This window comes from Dasypus novemcinctus, chromosome 10 (genome assembly GCF_030445035.2).
Source record: "Dasypus novemcinctus isolate mDasNov1 chromosome 10, mDasNov1.1.hap2, whole genome shotgun sequence".
Taxonomy (NCBI): Eukaryota; Metazoa; Chordata; class Mammalia; order Cingulata; family Dasypodidae; genus Dasypus; species Dasypus novemcinctus.
The window spans coordinates 2,004,124-2,022,106 of NC_080682.1; the positions used below are offsets into that span (position 1 = coordinate 2,004,124).

General features: G+C 72.0%; 2 protein-coding genes across 2 annotated transcripts; both read right to left on the reverse strand.

The window, feature by feature from the left end:
* Positions 1-7,906: 7,906 nt before the first annotated feature.
* INS (insulin) lies at positions 7,907-8,691 on the reverse strand. The gene is made up of 3 exons (XM_071217896.1): positions 8,400-8,691; positions 8,167-8,189; positions 7,907-8,029 (listed from the first exon to the last, which is right to left on the reverse strand). The coding sequence occupies exons 1-3, from the start codon at positions 8,584-8,586 to the stop codon at positions 7,907-7,909; spliced, it is 333 nt and encodes a 110-aa protein (XP_071073997.1). The 5' UTR covers positions 8,587-8,691.
* A 1,786-nt stretch (positions 8,692-10,477) lies between these two features.
* On the reverse strand, positions 10,478-17,144 carry TH (tyrosine hydroxylase). Its single transcript, XM_058304953.2, is given in 15 exon segments — positions 10,478-10,766; positions 11,232-11,365; positions 11,542-11,637; positions 11,742-11,798; positions 12,201-12,270; positions 12,458-12,593; positions 12,666-12,811; positions 12,926-12,965; positions 13,260-13,338; positions 13,469-13,557; positions 13,740-13,914; positions 14,852-14,985; positions 14,988-15,060; positions 17,030-17,080; positions 17,082-17,144. Coding segments are annotated over 15 exon segments (1,488 nt in total). The 5' UTR covers positions 17,130-17,144; the 3' UTR covers positions 10,478-10,606.
* Positions 17,145-17,983: the final 839 nt, after the last annotated feature.

Sequence of the window (17,983 nt, forward strand, 5' to 3'; positions counted from 1 at the left end):
GGTGTGGCACGGGTATATTGGGGGCGGGGCCGCGTGGGGGGGGCGGGGAGGGGGGAGGGGGGAGGAGGGGGGGCGAGGGGGAGGAAGCAGCATCCAAACATAGGCAGGAAAATCTCTTTAGATGCTCCCGAGCGCAGCTGCCGCCAGCCCGGTCACGCCCTCCCTTCTCTCAGGGCGGGGGACTCACTGGGAGTCTTCTCAGTCACGTCTGACCCGACCCCTGACAACTTGTGGGCGGCACTAGGCACTAAGGATGTCCAACGGTAGGTGGCGGGCAGTGGGCAGCGAGCAGCTGCTGTGCTGCCCTCAGGCCTCCAGGGCAGGACAGTCGGCCAGATTCACAGCTTTCTGAGTCTGGCTGAAAAGCCAATAAAGACACAAACTCAGGGAGGCTCAGACAGAAGACTTCCCCGGGTGGACTACGTGTCCCTGGGTAGTTGAGCCTTGTGCACCCCTGCAGGGAGAGCAGCCAGCAGAGCAGAGCCTAAGAGCCAAAGGAAAATGAGCCACCCAGACCAGCTGTCACCCCCCCGCCCTGCAGCCCCCCATCTCAGAGCCCACCCTCTGTGTGTGCTGCTCTGGCCTGTCCATCCCACCGCTCCCCCCCCCCCCCAGCCCACTCACCAGCTCGTGCTGGGATTTATTTCTCCCCTCTCCATTGGCTGGGGGGATAGGGTGCCCAGCAGGGAGAGCTGGGCTCTCATCAGGGAAGAGAGTCAGCTTGGGGGTAGGCAGGTCCCAAACAGCACCCCAAATGCCCCAGGGCCACACCGTCCTGTGGGAGGGACCCAGGGAGGCCAATGGCCCAGAGTCAGGTCTGGCACATAGAGAGGGGAGTTGGGGTTTGGGTGCAAATCTCCCACAAAGTAGCCTCAGAGCTTTGAGGGGTTCTGTGGCTTGGAGGCTCCACAGCTTCCCCCCCACCCCTCCCTGGACTGGTGTTGCAAGAAACTGCGTCTCAGTGGGGACTGCCCACACCAGAGGCAGTGCTAGGGGCATCAGGGGCCGGCCAGCCACATGAGGGGGTGTCCACTCAAGTCCCCCCAAGGGTGGCACCCCCAGATTGAGGAAGTGAGCAGCTGAGAGTCTGAAAGTGATGCAGAATCCTGAAGATGTGGAAACCCTCACCCCCCAAAACAGGGTGCCTTTGATCTGGCCCAGCAGGAGCTCACTCCAGCCCAGGGCTATTTTCTTTCATCCCAGATATCCGAGTCCAGGGTGTTTAAGCAAAGGTGGGGAGCAGGGAAGGGGGAAAAGGTGGGGAGGGCAGAGCTAACCCATGGTGCCACCGAGGCAGGGGTGGGGACATTGGGGATCAGTGAGTTGGGGTGTGAGAGCTGTGCTCCCAGCACTGCCTTCAAACACCTGAAGGAGAAGGGGACAAAAAAAGATACAAGTTGGGGTGCAGGGATACAGGGCACCTCACAGCAAAACTCTCCTCACCCCACTGACTCTTAAAGGCCTGGGAGAGGGTCGGCCTCTCCCGGGGTTAAGGTCGGTTCCCCATTTGTGCAGGAAAAAAATTACAGCACCCCAGAAGTCTCCGGAGCTGGGATTCCTGCTCTTGACTGCGTAAGTGGCCTGATGCTGACACCTGCTGGCCATTTCTAGAGTTACAGGAGCACCACCCAAAGATTTTACGCCTTGCCATTCGGGGCATATCTCAGGAGCCTGGGGGTGGGGGCAGAGCTGGGGTATTTGCCCCGACAGGGAATGAGGGCCCCCTTCTGAGGTGTTGGGGTTCAGATGGGCTCTACACGTTTGCGCTTGGATCTGGGTTTCTGGGTTCTCCCTCTGCCTCCCTGATGGTGCTCCAGCCAAGCAGGGGGCTGAAGGAGTTCCTCCCCCCGCGGAGGTGGCGGCAGGGGGGGGGGTGGCGGGCGTGGTGGGGGGGGTCCCCAGTGCCAAGAGAAAGCCTGGAGCACGTTGCTGAAGCACCGTTTTGCTTGGAGAATTAGAGTGAACTGTCTTCTTTTGCATTAAAATAAAATCAGATGCATTCCTGGCCAGAGCATTGGAGACCCCATGGGGGGTGCCCATGGGTGGCCCCCGGCCCGGTCCTCGGGGCCAGCCCCCCTGCCCCGTCCTGCCTGGGATGCAGGGCTTTCCAAACCTGGCCCAGCCTGACATCCTGTGGCCGATGAGAAGAACAGCAGCCGCGGGGAAAGCCTCTCTCTCCTCCAAAGTCAGTCAGTACCTGTCCAAGGCGGCTCGCCCCAGAACGCCGGCGCTATCACCGCGGCCCAAAACCCGGCCCGAAGGCTGCCAGGCCTGAGCCCGGGGTCCCGGGGAACGCGCCGTGGGGCCAGAGGGGCTGGTCTGCAGCTCTCGGCCAGTGCACGCTCAGGCTGAGGGGCGCGGCAAGGAGGGCCGCTGGGGGGTGGGCGCCGGTTCAAGCCCTGGATCCGCCCCACCCAGGCAAGCTGCTTCCGGCCCAGCCGGGGGTCCTCGCTGAGCGCAGGACCCGGGGCAACCATGCCCCGGGCAGGGAAACGTGGCAGACGACAGCTCACAAACGCCCGTCACCGTGGGCGAGACGTGCCCTGGGCCCCCGGCGTCCACTGGAGCTTTCTTTTCTGGGACCACAAGCAGGCGCAGTCTGGATGGCCGGTAGCTCCGCGGCAGGCCCCGGGGGTCCGGGGCACTGGAAGTCGCCCTTGCCCCCGGCTTCCTTGCCTGATGGCTGGGGATCCAAAGAGCTCCCAAGACCCCACCCCCATGAGCGTGTGGGGACCCCCGAGTCCGGGCCCCCGCCCTTGCTCCTTCCCGTTCATCCTGGGGGAGCGCCGTGGAGAGCTCACCCTCCCTGGCCAGGGCCTGTTACCTGCCACAAAAGATGGCCCAGGGCGCTGGGAGGACCGCCGGGCCCGCGAGTCCTAGGCCCGGAGGAGAGGCAGTGCCCCCGAGAGCCGCGCGGGGGGCAGCTGGTGGGAACTCCTGGGGGTGGCCTCCCTCGACCCCGGCAGCGCCCCCCCCCCCCCCACCGTGGTCTCCTGGGCCTCAGGGTCTGGCAGCTCTGGCCACGCTGCCCTGGGTAGGTCGTGGCCGTGGGCTGCCGTGGGCCCAGGAGGGCAGGGGAGCTGGTCTGGGTGGGCACATGGGGGTGGGCAGCGGTGCAGGCTCCCGGGACCCAGGCCCACTTCTAGGTGGCAGCCCTAATCCTCCCTGTCCCCGGCTGTGTGGGAAGCACCCACATCCCCTGACATGGCACCCAAGGGTAAGGCAGGCGCTCGGCCTGCCAGAGAAAGAGACACGGGGAAGCGGCCCCAGGCCCGCGGGGGCACCCCCTGCCCACGGCATTGCGCTGAGCCCTCCCAGCAGGCGAGGCAGGTGGGGTCTCCTCTGGCCCCCTTCGGATGGAAACGGAGGCCCAGAGACATGGAGCAAACTTCCCCAGGGCACACAGCCTCCGGCAGCCCAGCCGGGGTCAGTCGGGGCCCGCCTGGCTCTGAGCTCACGCCCTTCAGCCCGGCACTGGCCCCGAGTGGACACCTGCTGGCCCTGAGGGAGGGGCAGGGGGCGAAACCCTCCGAACCCCAGGCCCTCTGGGAGCCCTGGGCAGCACAGGACTGCCCTTGGCACCAGCCCCAGCGGAAGCAGCGCCGCGCAGAGCCACGGACACCTCCTCCAGGAAGCCTCCCCGCCTGCCCGTCCCCGCCCGCTGCTTGCTCTGAGCGGGCAGCCCAGCGTCCACCTGCCAGGCCCTCGGCTGGAGATGCGCGGCCAGCAGCACCCCTTCCCCTGTTTCCTGCCAGCTCCTCCAGCCGCCCTCCCCCTCCTTCCTCACACCAGGGCTGGGACGAGCACCCCAGAGGGCACCCCCCAGGAAGCCTGCTCCCACCGCTCCCCCCCCCACCTGGAGAGCCTCCATTGCCCTGGACAAGCCCCTCGGACTTCCGGAAGCCGCCGCAGAGGCGGTCCCGAGGCCCAGCCAGGGTTGCGGGTTCTAGAACCTCCCGTCCAGCCCGGCCCCGGAACCGTCCCCGGCCCTTCACCCCATTTCTCAGATATGGAGCCCGAGGCCCAGAGAGGGTGGGGGCCGCGGCAGGGCCTCACAGCGGGGCGGGGGGCCGGGGGGCTGGAGTAGACCCCCTGCTGGAGCGAGACTTGGAAGAAGAGACGCGTCGCCACGTGAGGGGCCCGGGCACCGGCTGCGTTTTCCAAACACCCAGATGGGCCGGGCAGGGGGTCAGGGGCGGCCGGGCGGGGTGAGCGGGTGTCCCGGCCGGGGGGGCTGCTGACCCGGCAGCTTGATCTGGAGGGCACAGGAGGGGCTGGCCGGAGGCTCGAGGGCCCACAGACCCCAGGCTGGGCTGCCCTCGTGCCCGCAGAGGGCAAGGGGTGCGCTGGGAGACCCCACCTCGGAGCCCGGCGGGAGCCCGGGGGTCAGCTGCTGGGGCACCTCTGGGCGAGGGGGGCCTTCAGGCCGGGGACCCCAGCCTTGTCCCCCAACACCCCTGCCTTGCAGAGTGGGGTGAGCCCCAAGCCCGGGATCTGGGCCGGCCTCCACGGGCAGCTCTGGGCGCGCCCCAGGGGCCCCTGGGGCCAGCGCGGGGCCGCCCCACTGCGGCACAGGGGCGGGCACGGGGGTCCGAGCAGAGGTGAGGTGGGAGCTGGTGGCCACTCGGGAGCAGGAGAGTGACGAGCCCCGGGGGGGGGGACAGCTCGTCCCCGGGGTGGGGGCTGGGGAGGCGCCCCCGGGTCCCCGCTTTCCAAGGACTCTGCCTGCGGGGGGGCCAGGAGCGGCAGCGCCGGCGCGGCGGGCACGGGGGACCCCCCACAGTCGCTGCGCCGTTCCCTACCCGCCCCCCGCCCCAGACGCTCTTCCTGGAGGCGACGCCCTCTCCACCCGGCGCAGGGCTGCGGAGAGGGTGGTCGTGGGAAGTGTTGACCCGACCGCGCCAGACGCCGCCCGGGGCTGCGGCCCCTGCCTGGAGACCCCCAGCCCCCTGGCGAGAGGGCCTTGGGGTCCAGGGCCACGAGGGGCCACAGAGACCCCAGCCCTGCCCAGCCTCACGACCCCCCAGGGCCCCAGAGCCTCGTGCCAGCTGCTGCGAAGGGCCTGGGTCTCCCTCGACAGCAGGGGCCTAGGCGGAGGGACCCCTAAGGGTGTCCGGGACCGGGGGGCCGGGGTGGGGGGACGAGGCGCAGGCGCGATGAGGGGCTCAGACGCCTTCCCTGCGGTTCAGCCTCACGCCCTCCAGAACCCAGGGCGGCCGCCCACCCGGGGACCCCCACGGCCCCTCAGGGTGCCGGCAGGTGGGAGTGGGCCTTTAGCAGGGACCCAGGCCCGCCCTGGACCGCAGACCCCCGCAGAGCCGACCCCGCCGGAGTTGGTGTGGAAAGGACGCTGCCCTCAAAAGTGGACCTTTGGTGCCATCTGCTGGCGGCATGTGGGAATGGCCGCTGCGGGCAGCGCCCCCATGGCCGCAACTGCCGCCGGCAAAGCCTTCTGGGGCCGCAGGTACCCCCGCGGCCGGGTGGAGACCACCTGCCTCTGCCGGGGGCCTCCCCCTCCAGGGACTCTGTGCGCCGCACGTGTACCCTACCGAGCACGGGCGGCGTGGGCAGCCCGGAGGGCGGGGCCCCCTTGGCATCCCGCACATGCCTTGCCTGCCCCTCCGTGTCCACTCAGGCCTGGAGAAGAGTGAGGACGGTAAATATTTACCGCTGACGTAGTCACTGCTGACACGAGAAAGCAAATAGCGCCGGGAGGACGTGACCACCCCCGCCCAGGCTCAGGGCAGACAGCAGGTGCAATCCGCAAGGTCTGCCTGGAGGCAACCACCCCGACAGAACTTCCCAGGCCTGGGTGGGGCATGTGCGAGGCATCAGGAGAGCCGTCCAAGGACAGACAGACAGCCTGGGTCTGGGCCTCAGTGTCCCCCAGGAAGACAACAGGTGGGACGAGGAAAAGGACCCGAGGGTGAGTGTGCTCAGCAGACACCCAGGAGCCGGTGGCCCTCCAGACACGGGCCAGGGGCTGTGTCACCCCCTCCACGTGTGCAGGCCCAGCAGGGCGGAGCCAGGAGAGAGGGTGCCCCTCCATGCCCACTGCCCCCAGGCTGGACCCCCGGACCCTCCCCAGGGCCCGGGCCAGTGCCAGCCGAGTGCCAGCAATGCCGGGTGCCAAGGGGCAGGCCAGGTCTGAGGCCACAGGTCTGTCCTCTCAGTTCCCAGAAGGGGCGGAGCAGGGCACTGCGCGGTGGGGGCGGAAGCCAAGGTCCGTGGCCTGGCTGGGGGGGGGGTGCTGGGGGCTCCCCCCGCCCACAGAAGCAAGGTCCTGGCCCTGGTGGGCTCCCATGGGCCAGCGTCAGGGGTGCCAGCGGGGCCTTGGAGCTAACCCTGCCTCGGCCACCTGCCCCCCAGGGACCTCGGCAGCCCCTTCTCCCCACCTCGGGGACCTCCTCTGTAAAGGGGGTTGGAGGGACGGCGCCCCCCGCCCTCCAAGTCCCCAACCTGCCCCCCAGGAGGCTCCTCAGGCACATGGTGACAGGGGCCGAGGGGTGGGCAGGGGGTGGGCAGGGGGCAGCACCCCGGGGACGGGCGAGCAGCCTGGCCGGGGCTCAGGGGTCCGCCCTCCCCAGACCTCCGTGGGCGCCCCAGCAGGGGGAGGGGGTGTGGCGAGGCCGCAGAGACCCCGGCCCTCGCGCCTGCCCCTCGCATCCCCAGCACTGAGTGAATGTGGCCCCCCAGCACAGAAGCCACCTGCCCGTCTCCCCTGGGGGGACCGGCCCGCCCGGGTCTCCCTGGAGAGGCGCTGACCGCTCCCCGCTGCTCGGCGCCACGCTGCGGCCCGGCGCCCACGTACCTCGCCTCCCGGGGGACTCCCAGCCTCCTGCCTGCAAACGGGACCGTCTGCCAGTGCCCACGGCCGCTTCGCGGCGGGTGCAGCCGCCTCGTCCCTCCTCTTCCGGGTCCAGTGTCCAGTGGCCACCTGCCTGCCCATCTCTGGCCCCCACTCCAGGGGCGGGGCTGGCTTGGGGCCCACGGGACCTCCCGCGTGGTGGGGGTGCCGCTGCGGGGGGGGGGGTCTGTGAGGCAGCCGCGGGGGCCCAGGGCCCGGCCGGGTGGGCTTTTGGCCGGGGCCGGGGGTCACTTGGCCGGGGCAGCTGGTGAGCTGGCCCGGCTGGCGCAGCCAGAGTCACCCACGAGCCTCCCGGGCTCTGGTCAGTCCAGGCGGCTCGGGTTCCTGGCCGCCCGGGGGCCCTGAGGAGTGGGCTCTGGGGCACGCTGCCCCTGTGCAGGGACGCCACCCTGGTGGGGACCCCCGAGGATGGGCCCAGCACGGCCTCGGCCTGCAGCAAAGGAAGCCTGACCACAGTCCACCTGCTGCGTCCCCTGGCTGGACAGACAGAGGTGCCCAGCTCGGGGCCCTGGGTGACCCTAACTCTAACCCGACTCTCTGGGTTCTCTCAGCCGGGACGGCCCCTGCTCAGGGGTGTGATGAGGGTCAGCTTGCCCCCCTCAGGGGGCCACTGGCCTCTCCTGTGTCCTCCAGGGACCAGGGTCTCATTAGGCACCGGGCAGCCCCTTCTCCACCCCCCAGCACGGGCCCACCCTCCCCCAGCCCTCGACCCTCCCAAACAGCTCTCAAAACAGCCTGGCAAGGCTGGGGGTGGGGGAAAGTTCTGGAACGTCCTCATTTCTCTTTCCTTGTAAAGCTCTGGGGTGTCCGGACCCTCAGCAGAGACGCCAGTGCCCGCCGCCAGCCGAGCCCCCACCCCGGCCGCCCAGACACCCCGGCGGACCCTGTGCCCAGGCAGCGAACGCTGTGGGTGGGCTCGACGGGCGGGGGCCGCTCGGAGGGGTCTCGGGCCGGGCCCCCCCGCCCCGGCTGCCGGGCGCGCAGGACACACAGACGACACGGGGGGGCTCGTTCGGGGCTTTATTGGGGGCGCAGCCGCTAGTTGCAGTAGTTCTCCAGCTGGTAGAGGGAGCAGATGCTGGTGCAGCACTGGTCCACGATGCCACGCTTCTGCGCCGGCGCCTCCCGCAGCAGGGCCTGCAGGCTGCCCGCGCCCGCCGCCTCGGGCCCTGCCGATGGCCACGCAGGCGGCGGCGGTCAGGGGCCCGCCCGGGCTGGACCCCCAAACCCGCCCGCACCCGCCGCCCCCAGAGTCAGAGCCCGCGGGCGCCCTCCGGCCCAGGGGCCCCGGCCCCCACCGGCCCCCCGGCTTCCGTTTGCCCTCCGGGGCGAGCCAGGGTGTCTGTGTGGGGGGGGCTGGGGCGCCCCGTCACCCCCCGCGTCTCCCTGAGACCGGCAGCCCACCTGGGGCTCGGTTTCCTCGACACACCCCTTCCGTTCTCGTGGGGGGTGGGCTTCGAGCAGGACGAGGCCGGGCAGGCGGGAGCGGGCTCCGGGGGAGGGGGGGGCTGGGGGCCCCGCTCCCGCTCACCGGGCGCGTCCTCGGCTCCCCGGCGGGCCTTCGGGGTGTAGAAGAAGCCGCGCTCGCCGCACACCAGGTACAGGGCCTCCACCAGGTGCGAGCCGCACAGGTGCTGGTTGACGAAGGCGCCGGCGGGCCCGGGCGCCACGAGGGCCAGCAGCCCCAGCAGGGGCAGGAGGCGCGTCCACAGGGCCATGGCGGAGGGGCCTGGGGACGGACGGCGGGGCTGAGGCGGCCTGCCCGGGAGCCCCCGCCCCCCAGGGCCCCGGGACGGGCGCCCGCCCCCCCCCGCCCCGGCGGAGGACCCACCTGTCCCGGGACGGGCGCCCGCCCCCCCCCCCCGCCCCGGCGGAGGACCCACCTGCTTGCTGACCACCTCGGAGGCAGCTGGTCCTGATGGCTGGGAGCCACCGGACCCCGCCGGCTTTATAGCGCCCTGGCCCGGGCCCCCGCCCGCGGCCGCTCGTGGGGGCCTGCGGGGGTGGGCAGATGGCCGGGCGCTGAGGCTGCAGTTTCTGGACCATTTCCCGCGTCTCCCTGGTGGTCAGCACCTCTCAGGCCACAGCGGGGTCATTAGGCCCTAACGCGGGGCCGGGTGACGGGGGGGAGATGCCCCCGCGCCCAGCTGGGGGTCCCCGTTGCCACGAGAGCCAAGCCCCTGCCCGGCCCCGCCCGAGCCGTTTTCCACATTAGTCCCCGAAGAGCGGGCAGGAGGTGGGGAGCCGGGGCAGCTGGGGCGCTCCCCTGCCCCGGGACCCCCTCAGGCCCCACTCTGCCTTCAAGGCCCCACACACCGGGGCGCGGAGACTTGGGGTGCTCCCTTCCTCCCCGCTTCTGGTCCCTGCCCCGCTGGGAGGTGGGGGGCAGCTCTGGGGGCCAAGCCCTCCCGGGCTCCAGGCGGGTGAACCCCAGCTCCTCACCCCTCTGCGTGGCCGACCCCAGCAGGTCACCCCCGCCCCTGCCCCCCCGAGCCGGTCCCCTCCGGGGTGACGGGCTGAGCCTCGCGCCCCCGCCCCCAGCATGCGCAGGTGAGCTGCCCCGGCGAGGGCCGCTGGGCTTGCGCGGCAGTCGGGACCCGCAGGTCGTGGCCGGCCCGAGCCTCGGGAGCCCTGGCTGAGGGGGGCTGCGTCCAGCGCCCCTGCTCTCACCCGGGACCCCGGGGCCAGAGGGGCTTTGGGGGCAGCAGGCGCCTCCCCTGATGCCCTCCCCAGCCGGTGGTGGGCGCCCCTGCCCCCTGGATTCAGTGCCTTCCGGAGCCAGGTGGGCACGGGGACCCCCAGGAGGGACGGCAGGAGCCAGGGGGCACGTGGGGCAGGACGGCGACAGGCCAGAGCACTGGGGGCCGTCCCCGGGGTCTCGACGGGGGCTTACAGCTCTTCAGAAGAGGCCCCGGCTCAGTTCGTGGAGCCTGAGAGAACATGGGCCTTGGAAAACAGGGCACTGATAGGGGGACAGTGGTTGGAAAGACAGACTGCCAGGGAATGCTTGTGAGAACGGGATTTTGACGCGTGTGTAGGAGTGTGCCGAGACAGCCACCCAAGGGCTTAGGGCAGGGCCTTGACGCGGGTGCATGCACCCCTGCAGGCAAAGGGGGACTGGGCGCCTCCGCAGCAGGAAGCTGCTCCCCCAGGACAGGGGCCCAGAGGAGGCCAGGGTTAGGGCGGGGCCTGCCTGGTGAGCTGAGGGGCTGCTGGCCCAGCCCGCTGGCCGGTCCCCACTGCCTCGCCAGGGCCCCCAGAACATCCCCCTTCAGGCGCATCTCGGAGAGCACACGCGGGCCCCTCTTGGCCTCCAAGTCCTGGGGGGCTGGTGTGGAGGTCGGGGCGGCTGTGCCTCCACCTGCTCCCCGAGGGGCCGGCGAGCTGGACCCCGTCCCCACCGCCTCCCTCCGGCCGGTCGGAGGACAAGGACAGGCGGCTCAGCCAGGGGCTGCTGGAGGCCTGGGGCAGGCCACGATCTCGGGCCGGGCCGGCTGGGGTGGGGGCCCCTCCAGGAGGCCTGGTGGCGGCCAGCGGGCAGGCAGGGGACGGGCGCGGGAGGGGCCCCGAGCAGCGGACAGACACACAGACACGCGGAGGCCGGGGCGCTCAGAGCACGTCTTGCTTTTATTGAGTGAACGCGGCCGCTGCGCGGGCGGTGTCCCGGGTGACGCACACCCGGGGGCAGAGCTGAGAGGCGGGCAGGGTGCGGAGGGCATGGGCGCAGGGCCGGGGGTCCTAGCCGAGGGCGCTCAGCGCATGCGCCAGGCCCTGCAGCTCGTCCTGCAGCGCCTCCAGCGAGCGGCGGACGGCCCGGGGGCTGTCCAGCGTCTCCACGGCCAGCGTGTACGGGTCGAACTTCACGGAGAAGGGGCGCTGGATGCGCGCGGCGTAGCTCCTGGGGCGGGCGAGGGCGGGGCGTCCGGTGGGGGCAGCCAAGCCGGGCGTCCCGCCGCTCTCGGGTCCCTGGAACCCAGCGCCCGGCACCCACGGACGCGCTCCGGCCCGGCGGCTGGCAGACGGGTCGCCGGCTGCCCCGACGTCCCAGGCCGGGACCCCCACGTGGGAGTGGGACCCCCGCACAGGGCTCACAGCCCCCGGGCCGCACACGGGGCCACGAGGACAGGGCCCTCCCTGGGGCAGGGCAGCTCTGCTCCCCCAGACCCACTGCTCACGACCCCCTGCTCCCCGCCCGGGGAGCTGCCCCGCCTCCCGTTCCACATCATGCCCCCCCACCCCCAGCCCGGCCAGCCTGGCCGCCCTCGGGCCCCAGCCCCTGTGGCCCCCTTCCCGGCCCCCGCCCCTGTGGCCCCTCCCCGGCCCCCGTAGCCCCCTCCCCGGCCCTGCCCGCGGGCGCCCCCACCTGAGCTTGTCTTTGGCCTCGCTGAAGCTGTCGGACACGAAGTACACGGGCTGGTAGGTCTGGTCCTGGTACGGCTGCACGGCCGCCACGTCGGGGTCGAACGGCCGGACCTCCGGCTCCGACGACAGCGCGTGCTGGTGGGGGCTACAGTCACCAGGGACCCCGGGGCGCTCGCTTGGAGCGATGGGGACCCCGGGCTCCGGCATGGGCACTCCTCGCTCCCCCAAACCCCTGCAACGCAGGGGCCCGTCCGCGGCCAGGGCTCCTCCCGGGTGCCCCCGCCCACCCCCGCCCCCTGGCCTGGGCGCACCAGCAGCTCCCCGTAGGAGGACAGCAGCCCCGCGCCGTAGGCCTTGAGCTCGCCGTTCTGTTTGCACAGCCCGAACTCCACCGTGAACCAGTACAGCTGGGGACACAGGCCCCAGGCCAGGGTCAGTACCCAGGACAGGCGCGGGGGGCCCGGGCCCCATCCCCAGGGTCAGCGGGTGTCACGGAGGGGGGGGCACCCACCGTGGAAAGCTTCTCGATTTCCTCATCCGAAGCCCCCAGGGACGCCAGGCCGATGTCCTGAGGAGGGAGGACAGGGCTGACACGGGTGGGGGGGCTCGGTCGCTGTCGCCCGGGGCCAGGGCAGGGGGCGGTGCTGGGGGCGCTCGCAGCCTGCCCAGGGGTCTCGGGAGCTCCCCGGGCCTCCAGCAGGCGGCAGCTCCGGCAGCGGGATCCCAGCCTAGGTGACCGGGTCCGTCCACAGCAAAACTCCGCAAAAACGGTGACTCCTCACCCTTTGACCCATGTGGGCCTCTGCTGCAGGCTGTGGCCCCCCCTTAAATACCCGGGGCTCATCCTGGGGTCTCCAGCTCCAAAGGGCTCAGGCCCAGAGGTGCTTGGGGAGGCAGGCGGCTTGCCCCGTTGGTGCGTCCAAGCACCCCTGGGCTGACCCCCTGCTCTGGCCCGAGTCGGGGGGCTCACCTGGGAGAACTGGGCAAAGGTGCGGTCGGCCAGCATGGGCACATGGCCCAGCAGCTCGTGGCAGCAGTCCCTGCGGGGGGCAGGGGGCGAGGCTGGGGGCCGGGGCCGCCCCGATCCACACCCGCCCTCCACCCCCCCCCCCCACGAGGCCGCTCAGGGGTGAGGCCGGCAGAGGGAGGCGGCTCGGGCGCCTGGGCGCCTGGTCCCGCTCTCACTGCGGCGGCGGCACCCCACAACCCAGCGGGCCCATCACTCACGGCTCGGGGGAGTGCATGGGCGAGGACGGGTGGCGGATGTACTGCGTGCACTGGAACACGCGGAAGGCGAGGCTGGCCAGGAAGTCGCGGGCGGACAGCAGCCCGGCCACCGGGCGCAGCTGGAAGCCCGTGCGCTCTGCGGGGGGCGGGGGTCAGCGGCGGCCGGGGGCGGGGGTCCCGGCCGCCCGCCGCCCGCCGCGCCGCACACCCTTGAGGAAGCGGGACACGTCCTCCAGCTGCGGGATGCTGTCCTCCGCGTAGCCGCTGCCGCGCTCCAGCTGCTCCAGCCCGTCCAGGTGCTCCCGGCAGGCGTGCGTGGCGTACAGGCTCTTGAGCGTCCGGTACACCTCCTGCCTGCAGGACGGGTCAGGGCCCTCCTCGCCCCTCCCGCTCAGACCCCTGCCCCCCGAGCCCTGCAGCCCCGCTCCCTGGGAGGGGGTCCCCGGGCTGGGCGGGCACCGGCCTCACCAGGTGGCGATCTCTTCGGCCGTGTATTCCACGCGGGGGAGGGCGGCGCGCGCGGCACACCCTGCCCCGGTGGCGTTCCTGGACCTCTCTCTGCCTCAGTTTCCCCAGCGGCACCGTGGGCAACGTCGGCGCCCCTCTATGAGCCGCGTCTGGCCAGTCACCGCCTCTCCAGCCACCGCGCCTGGCTCGAGCAGGGCCGGCAGCGGCCAAGGGACGCCGAAGGTGACGGCGCTGGCGAAGGAGACGAGCACCCCCATGCGCCCTCCCCGCCTGCCAGCTCTCCCCCCCAGGCCGGCAGCGTGTGGGTGCTGCGAGCTGGGCCCCTACGGGGCGGCGGGGTCTTACTGCTTGTACTGGAAGGCGATCTCGGCAATCTGCTTCCTCCGCTGGCGGTAGGCTGGGTCCGCGTAGCCCTGCAGGGAGGGCCACCACTGCCAGCTCGAGGCCGTCCTGCCCCTGTCCCACCTGGCCCCACCGCCCGCGAGAGGGTGTGCGGGAACTCGGGGGACACGCCCCCCCCAGGCAGGGGCAGTGCCGGCTCACCGGGTGCTCCAGGTCGAGGTCAGGGTCGAACTTGGTGACCAGGTGGTGGCACTTGTCCAGCTCAGACACCTTCCTCGGGAACCAGGGCACTTTGGAGGACGGAAGGAGCCCCAGTGGGCGTCAGAGAGCGGGCCCCCTCGTCCCCGGAAGGACGCCCCCCCCCCCGGGCTTTGGGGGAGGCAGCAGGGCGGGGCCGGGGGCCGGCAGGGAGGGTGCACTGGGCCCGCCGCGAGGGGCTCCCCTGTCCCGAGGGCGCAAGGCCCGGCCTCACCCTTGTCCTCCCTGGCGCAGCGCAGGTCCTCGGTCACGCGGCGCAGGGCGCTGAGCAGCGCAGCCCGGGCCGGTGCCGGCACCTCGCAGCGGACAAGGTACTCCAGGTGGGTGCTCCCGGCCGGCTGCCGCTGGGCAGGCCGCGTCTCCAGGTGCTGGATGCGGGCCTCGAAGGTCTTGGGGGGGAAGGGGAGGTGGGGGGGAGGGAAGGGGGAGAGATAGAGTGGGGAGGAAGGAGAGAGCAGGAGGAGGGAGGGAGAGAGAGAGGGGGAGGGGGAAAGAGAAAAGGAGAAAAGAGGAGAGAAACAAGGAGAAGAGAAGGGAAGGAAAAGAAGAGAGATAGAGAGAAAAGAGAGAGAGAAGGAGGAAGAGAAGGAGGAGAATAGCAGAAGAGGCAGGAGGAGGAAGAGAGGATAGGGAGTGGAAAAAGAGGGAGGGGGAGGAAGGGAGAAAGGAAAAGGAGAGAAATGGGGAAGAGAAAGGAATGAGAGAAAGAGAAATAAAGAGGGAAAGAAAGAAAAAAAGAGAAGAAGAAAGAGCGATGGGAAAAAGGAAGAGATGGGGAAAGGGAGGGAGAGAAGAGGAAAAGGGAAGGGGAGAGGGAAGGAGAAAGAAAAGAGAGAGAGAAAGAAAGGAAAAGAGAGAGAAAAGGGGGACAAAGGGAAAATCAGGGGGGCAGGGAGGCCTCTTAGAGGCAGAGCGGGGGCGGGGGGCCCGCTTTGCGGCAGGGGAAGGGTCTTGTCTGGTTTGTCTGGCTGTCCCAGTGTCCTTGACCCTCTTTCCTGATGGTGCCCCCGGGGTACCCCAGCACCAGGCGAGTCGGGCACACAGGTGGAGCCCGCAGGGACCCCCGCCCTCACGCCCCCCGCCCCCCGCAGCACACCTGGCCCCGCTGGCCCCAGCGGCTAACGCCCCTCCTGGGGACGCCAAGTGCCCCGGGCAGGTGGGGGCCCTTCCAGGCTGCGCTGGAAGCCGGGGGCCGGCGGGAGGGGGTCCCGAGGCCTGCCGGGGGGCGCTGGGGCTCCTCCCACGCGCGCCACAAGCCCCCTCCCCACGCGTGCCCGCGCACGTGGCACGGAGGCGCACGCGGAGCCCGGGCCCGCGCGGCCTCACCTCGAAGACCTTCACGGCGCGGGAGAGCGCGGCGGGCCTGGCGCCCCCCAGGCCGAAGAGCAGGCTGAGCGCGGCCCGCCCGTCCTGCGCCCCGGCCGCCGCCTCCAGGGGGTCCCCCGGCTCCGCCGCCGCCCGCCGCCCGCCGCCGCCTCGCGCTCCTTCCGCGCGTCCTCGATGAGGCTCTGCCGCCGCCCGATGAAGCGGGGGGACTGCGGGGGAGAGGGGCGCAGCGGCCTGCCCACCTGCCCCCCGCTCCCCCCGCCCCGCCGCCTCGGGGGCCCGGAGGTGGGCCTGCCCGGGCCGAGCGCTCCCGGCTCTCGCGCTGCTGAGCGCCTACTGTGTGGTCAGAGGGCCGGCCAGGCCTCGCCCGCTGGGGCAGGGTCCACCATCAGGGTCTCCCGGCCTTGCGCACCCCACCCGACCGGGGGGGGAGACAGGGAGCTGGAAGGTGCTGGAAGCTGCGGGGGCGGGGCCGCGCGAGGCCCGTGGGGGCGGGGCCAGGCGGCGCTGGACGTTGTGGTGGGCGGGGCCGCGAGGCCGTGGGGGCGGGGCCAGGCGGCGCCTGGAAGCCGTGGAGGCGGGGGCCGGGAGGGCCATAGGGGCGGGGCTGGGAGGGCACAGGGGCGGGGCCAGGACGGTGCTGTAAGCTGCGGGGGCGGGGCCGGGAAGGCGCTGGAGGCCAAGGCCGTGGGGGCGCGGCCTCGAGGGGGCGGGGCCAGGACGGTGCTGGAAGCGGTGGGGGCGGGGCCGGAAGGTGCTGGACGGCCCCTGGCGCGGGGGGTGGGGTGGGAGTTGCTCTGGGTTCCTGTGAGTAGCGGGGGTCTCTCCGTCCCCAGCCCTGGCCCTCGCTGGATTAGGTGCAGGGGGGAGGGACACTCGGGGGCTGATTCTCCTGCCCCTCCAGCCTCCAAGGCGGCGCGCGGCCAGAGCCCTGGTGGGGGTCGGCTGGCAGGGTGCCTGGTGGCCGGTGCTCGCACTTTGACCCCCTTTCTGCTGCCCCTGCCCTGCCCTTCCTCAGCCAAGACGGGGGCGGGGACCTTACTGCGAGGGGGCAGGAGAGAGGAGGACGAGCTCCCCCTCCCACCCCCCCCAACCCCCCCACTTCCCCACCACCACCTCTGGACGCGGCCTGGGGACTCCAGGCCACCTTGGGGGTGCTGCACCCCATCGGGGCCCTGTTCTCCTTCTCTGCCCCCCCTCAAAGTCGTCCTGCCCGCCCCCACACGCCTGGGTGCGTGTCACCCCTCTGCTTCCCCTTCAGAGCTCCCATCAGTCTCCTGGCAGGGACGGGCAGCCATTGCTGGGGGGGCCGCGTCTCCAGGGGCCGAGGGTCCTCAAGCCAGGGCGTCCAACCCCGACCCCCCAGGCCGGGTGTCTGCTTGGGGTGCACCTGGGGTCCCGGCTTGGCGCTGATTTTCCAGGAAGGCTCTGGGTCCCGTGGGGAGGGGGCTGAACGGGCTGGCTTGCCGGCCCCTCCTGGAGCCCCCCCCAAGTCTGGGGGTGTCGAGGACCCAGTGAGGCCCCACCCCAGGCTGGGGAGCAGCCTGCGGGTGGGGCAGAGGCCAGGCTGGCAGGAGCGTCCCTCTGGGAACCCCGGGGCAGGGGGGAGCCACGGGGAGATTTGCTCTGCCCCCAGCCGGGCTGCTGAGACAGGTGACGACGATTTCCTCCAAGGCCCCGAAGCCCCGCGCCCTTTGGACACCTGCCGGCCCAAGGCCCTGAGGACACGCTGGCCCTGCCAGGCCGAGAAGGCCCCCGCTCTCTCGTCTGCAGAGCTCAGGTCCTGGACACGGGGGCCTTCCCCTGGGGGTCAGCGAGACTTGGGGCGCTGGCCCGGGTGGGGGAGCTCAAGCGGAGGGAGAGCCCTTACCTCCTGGGGCCTCCGCGGTGGGAGCCCAGGTACACGGAGGAGGAATGAATGAGTGAGCGAATGAATGAATGGGCGAATGAGGTGTACCAGCGGGTCGGACTCCTCCCGGCCGCTGCCCAGGGGGGTGACGGTGACGGGTGGGGACGGGCCGCCCCCAACGGGGCGCCATTTGCTCCCGTCTTCGTGACTCAGAATGAACCTGAACCCCGGAGATCAGCCCGAGACCCCCCCCCAGAAGCCCCCGTGAAGGAGGCGCAGGAGGAGCAGGGACGGGACCGACGCCCTCCTGTCCCCCCGCTCCCGCCCGCCCGCTCACCCATGATGGCCTCGGCCTGCTTGGCGTCCAGCTCCGAGACGGCCCCTGCGGAAGCCCTTGGCCTGCGGGGCCGCGGCGCCGGAGGTGGGCATGGCGGCGCCGGCGCGGCTCAGTCTCGCAGCCCTCGGCTGGGCGGCCTCTTATAGGCCGGGTGACGTCAGCCGGCCCCACGCCCCCTCCCGCCGACCCTCTGCAGCCTCCCCTGCCTGCGGCCCGCCGGGGCTGGGGGTGGCGGCCCGAGCCCATTAAATCCAATTTCCTCCTCGTCGCAGATGCCAGGCACGGCCCTGTCCCCTGATTCATCCTCAGCGCCGCGGGCGCGGCGGGGAAGGGGGCTGGGGCACTGGGGTCCCCTGAGCACGCCCAGGTGGGGCGGCGATGGTGGGTGCGCGGGACACGCCGTTCCGGGACCCCGCCCCGGGTGCTGCCAGCACCACCGGGTGGCGGCAGACGGGCCACGGGGCACGGAGCCCGGGGGAGAGACCCAGCCCCGACGACGGCCCGAGCCGCCGTGTGCCCGGCCCCAGGATTCCCCTGCCGGCGCGGCCGCGGCGTGGCCTGGGGCAGGAGGCCGAAGGGATCGGTGCCGCCAGGACGCCCGGGGACAGGTCTCCAGCACGTCCCCGTGCGTCCCGCCGCAGCCGCTCCGGGAGGCCTGGGCGTCCCCCAAGGCCCCGGCGGCTCCTCCGGGGACCACGGCCGGCCCCAGCTCGAGGGCCCCCCACGGCGGCCTCGCCCCTCTCCTGGACACGCTCCGGGGGCCTCGGGCCACCCAGGACCTCCCAGAACCCTCGGGGGGGCCCCCGCGCCCCGTGTATACTTAACCTTTTGGCCACACCCTGGCCCTTGGAGGTGTGGCCCGCCCCCCAGCGGCCCCTCCCCGACTTTGGGCTGGGGTCCCGCCAGCCCCGGGGAGACGGACGGTGAGCGCCCCGCTAGGCAGCGC

Bases quoted from the DNA above. Each gene is read 5' to 3' on its own strand.
- INS (XM_071217896.1), bottom strand. From the start codon at position 8,586: ATGGCCCTGTGGACGCGCCTCCTGCCCCTGCTGGGGCTGCTGGCCCTC. The intron at 8,190-8,399 runs GTGAGCGGGAGC...CTCGCCCCGGAG, and splicing joins GGGAGCCGAGGACGCGCCCG to GGCAAACGGAAGCCGGGGGG. The intron at 8,030-8,166 runs GTGGGGGCCGGG...GCAGGGCCCGAG, and splicing joins AAACGGAAGCCGGGGGGCCG to GCGGCGGGCGCGGGCAGCCT.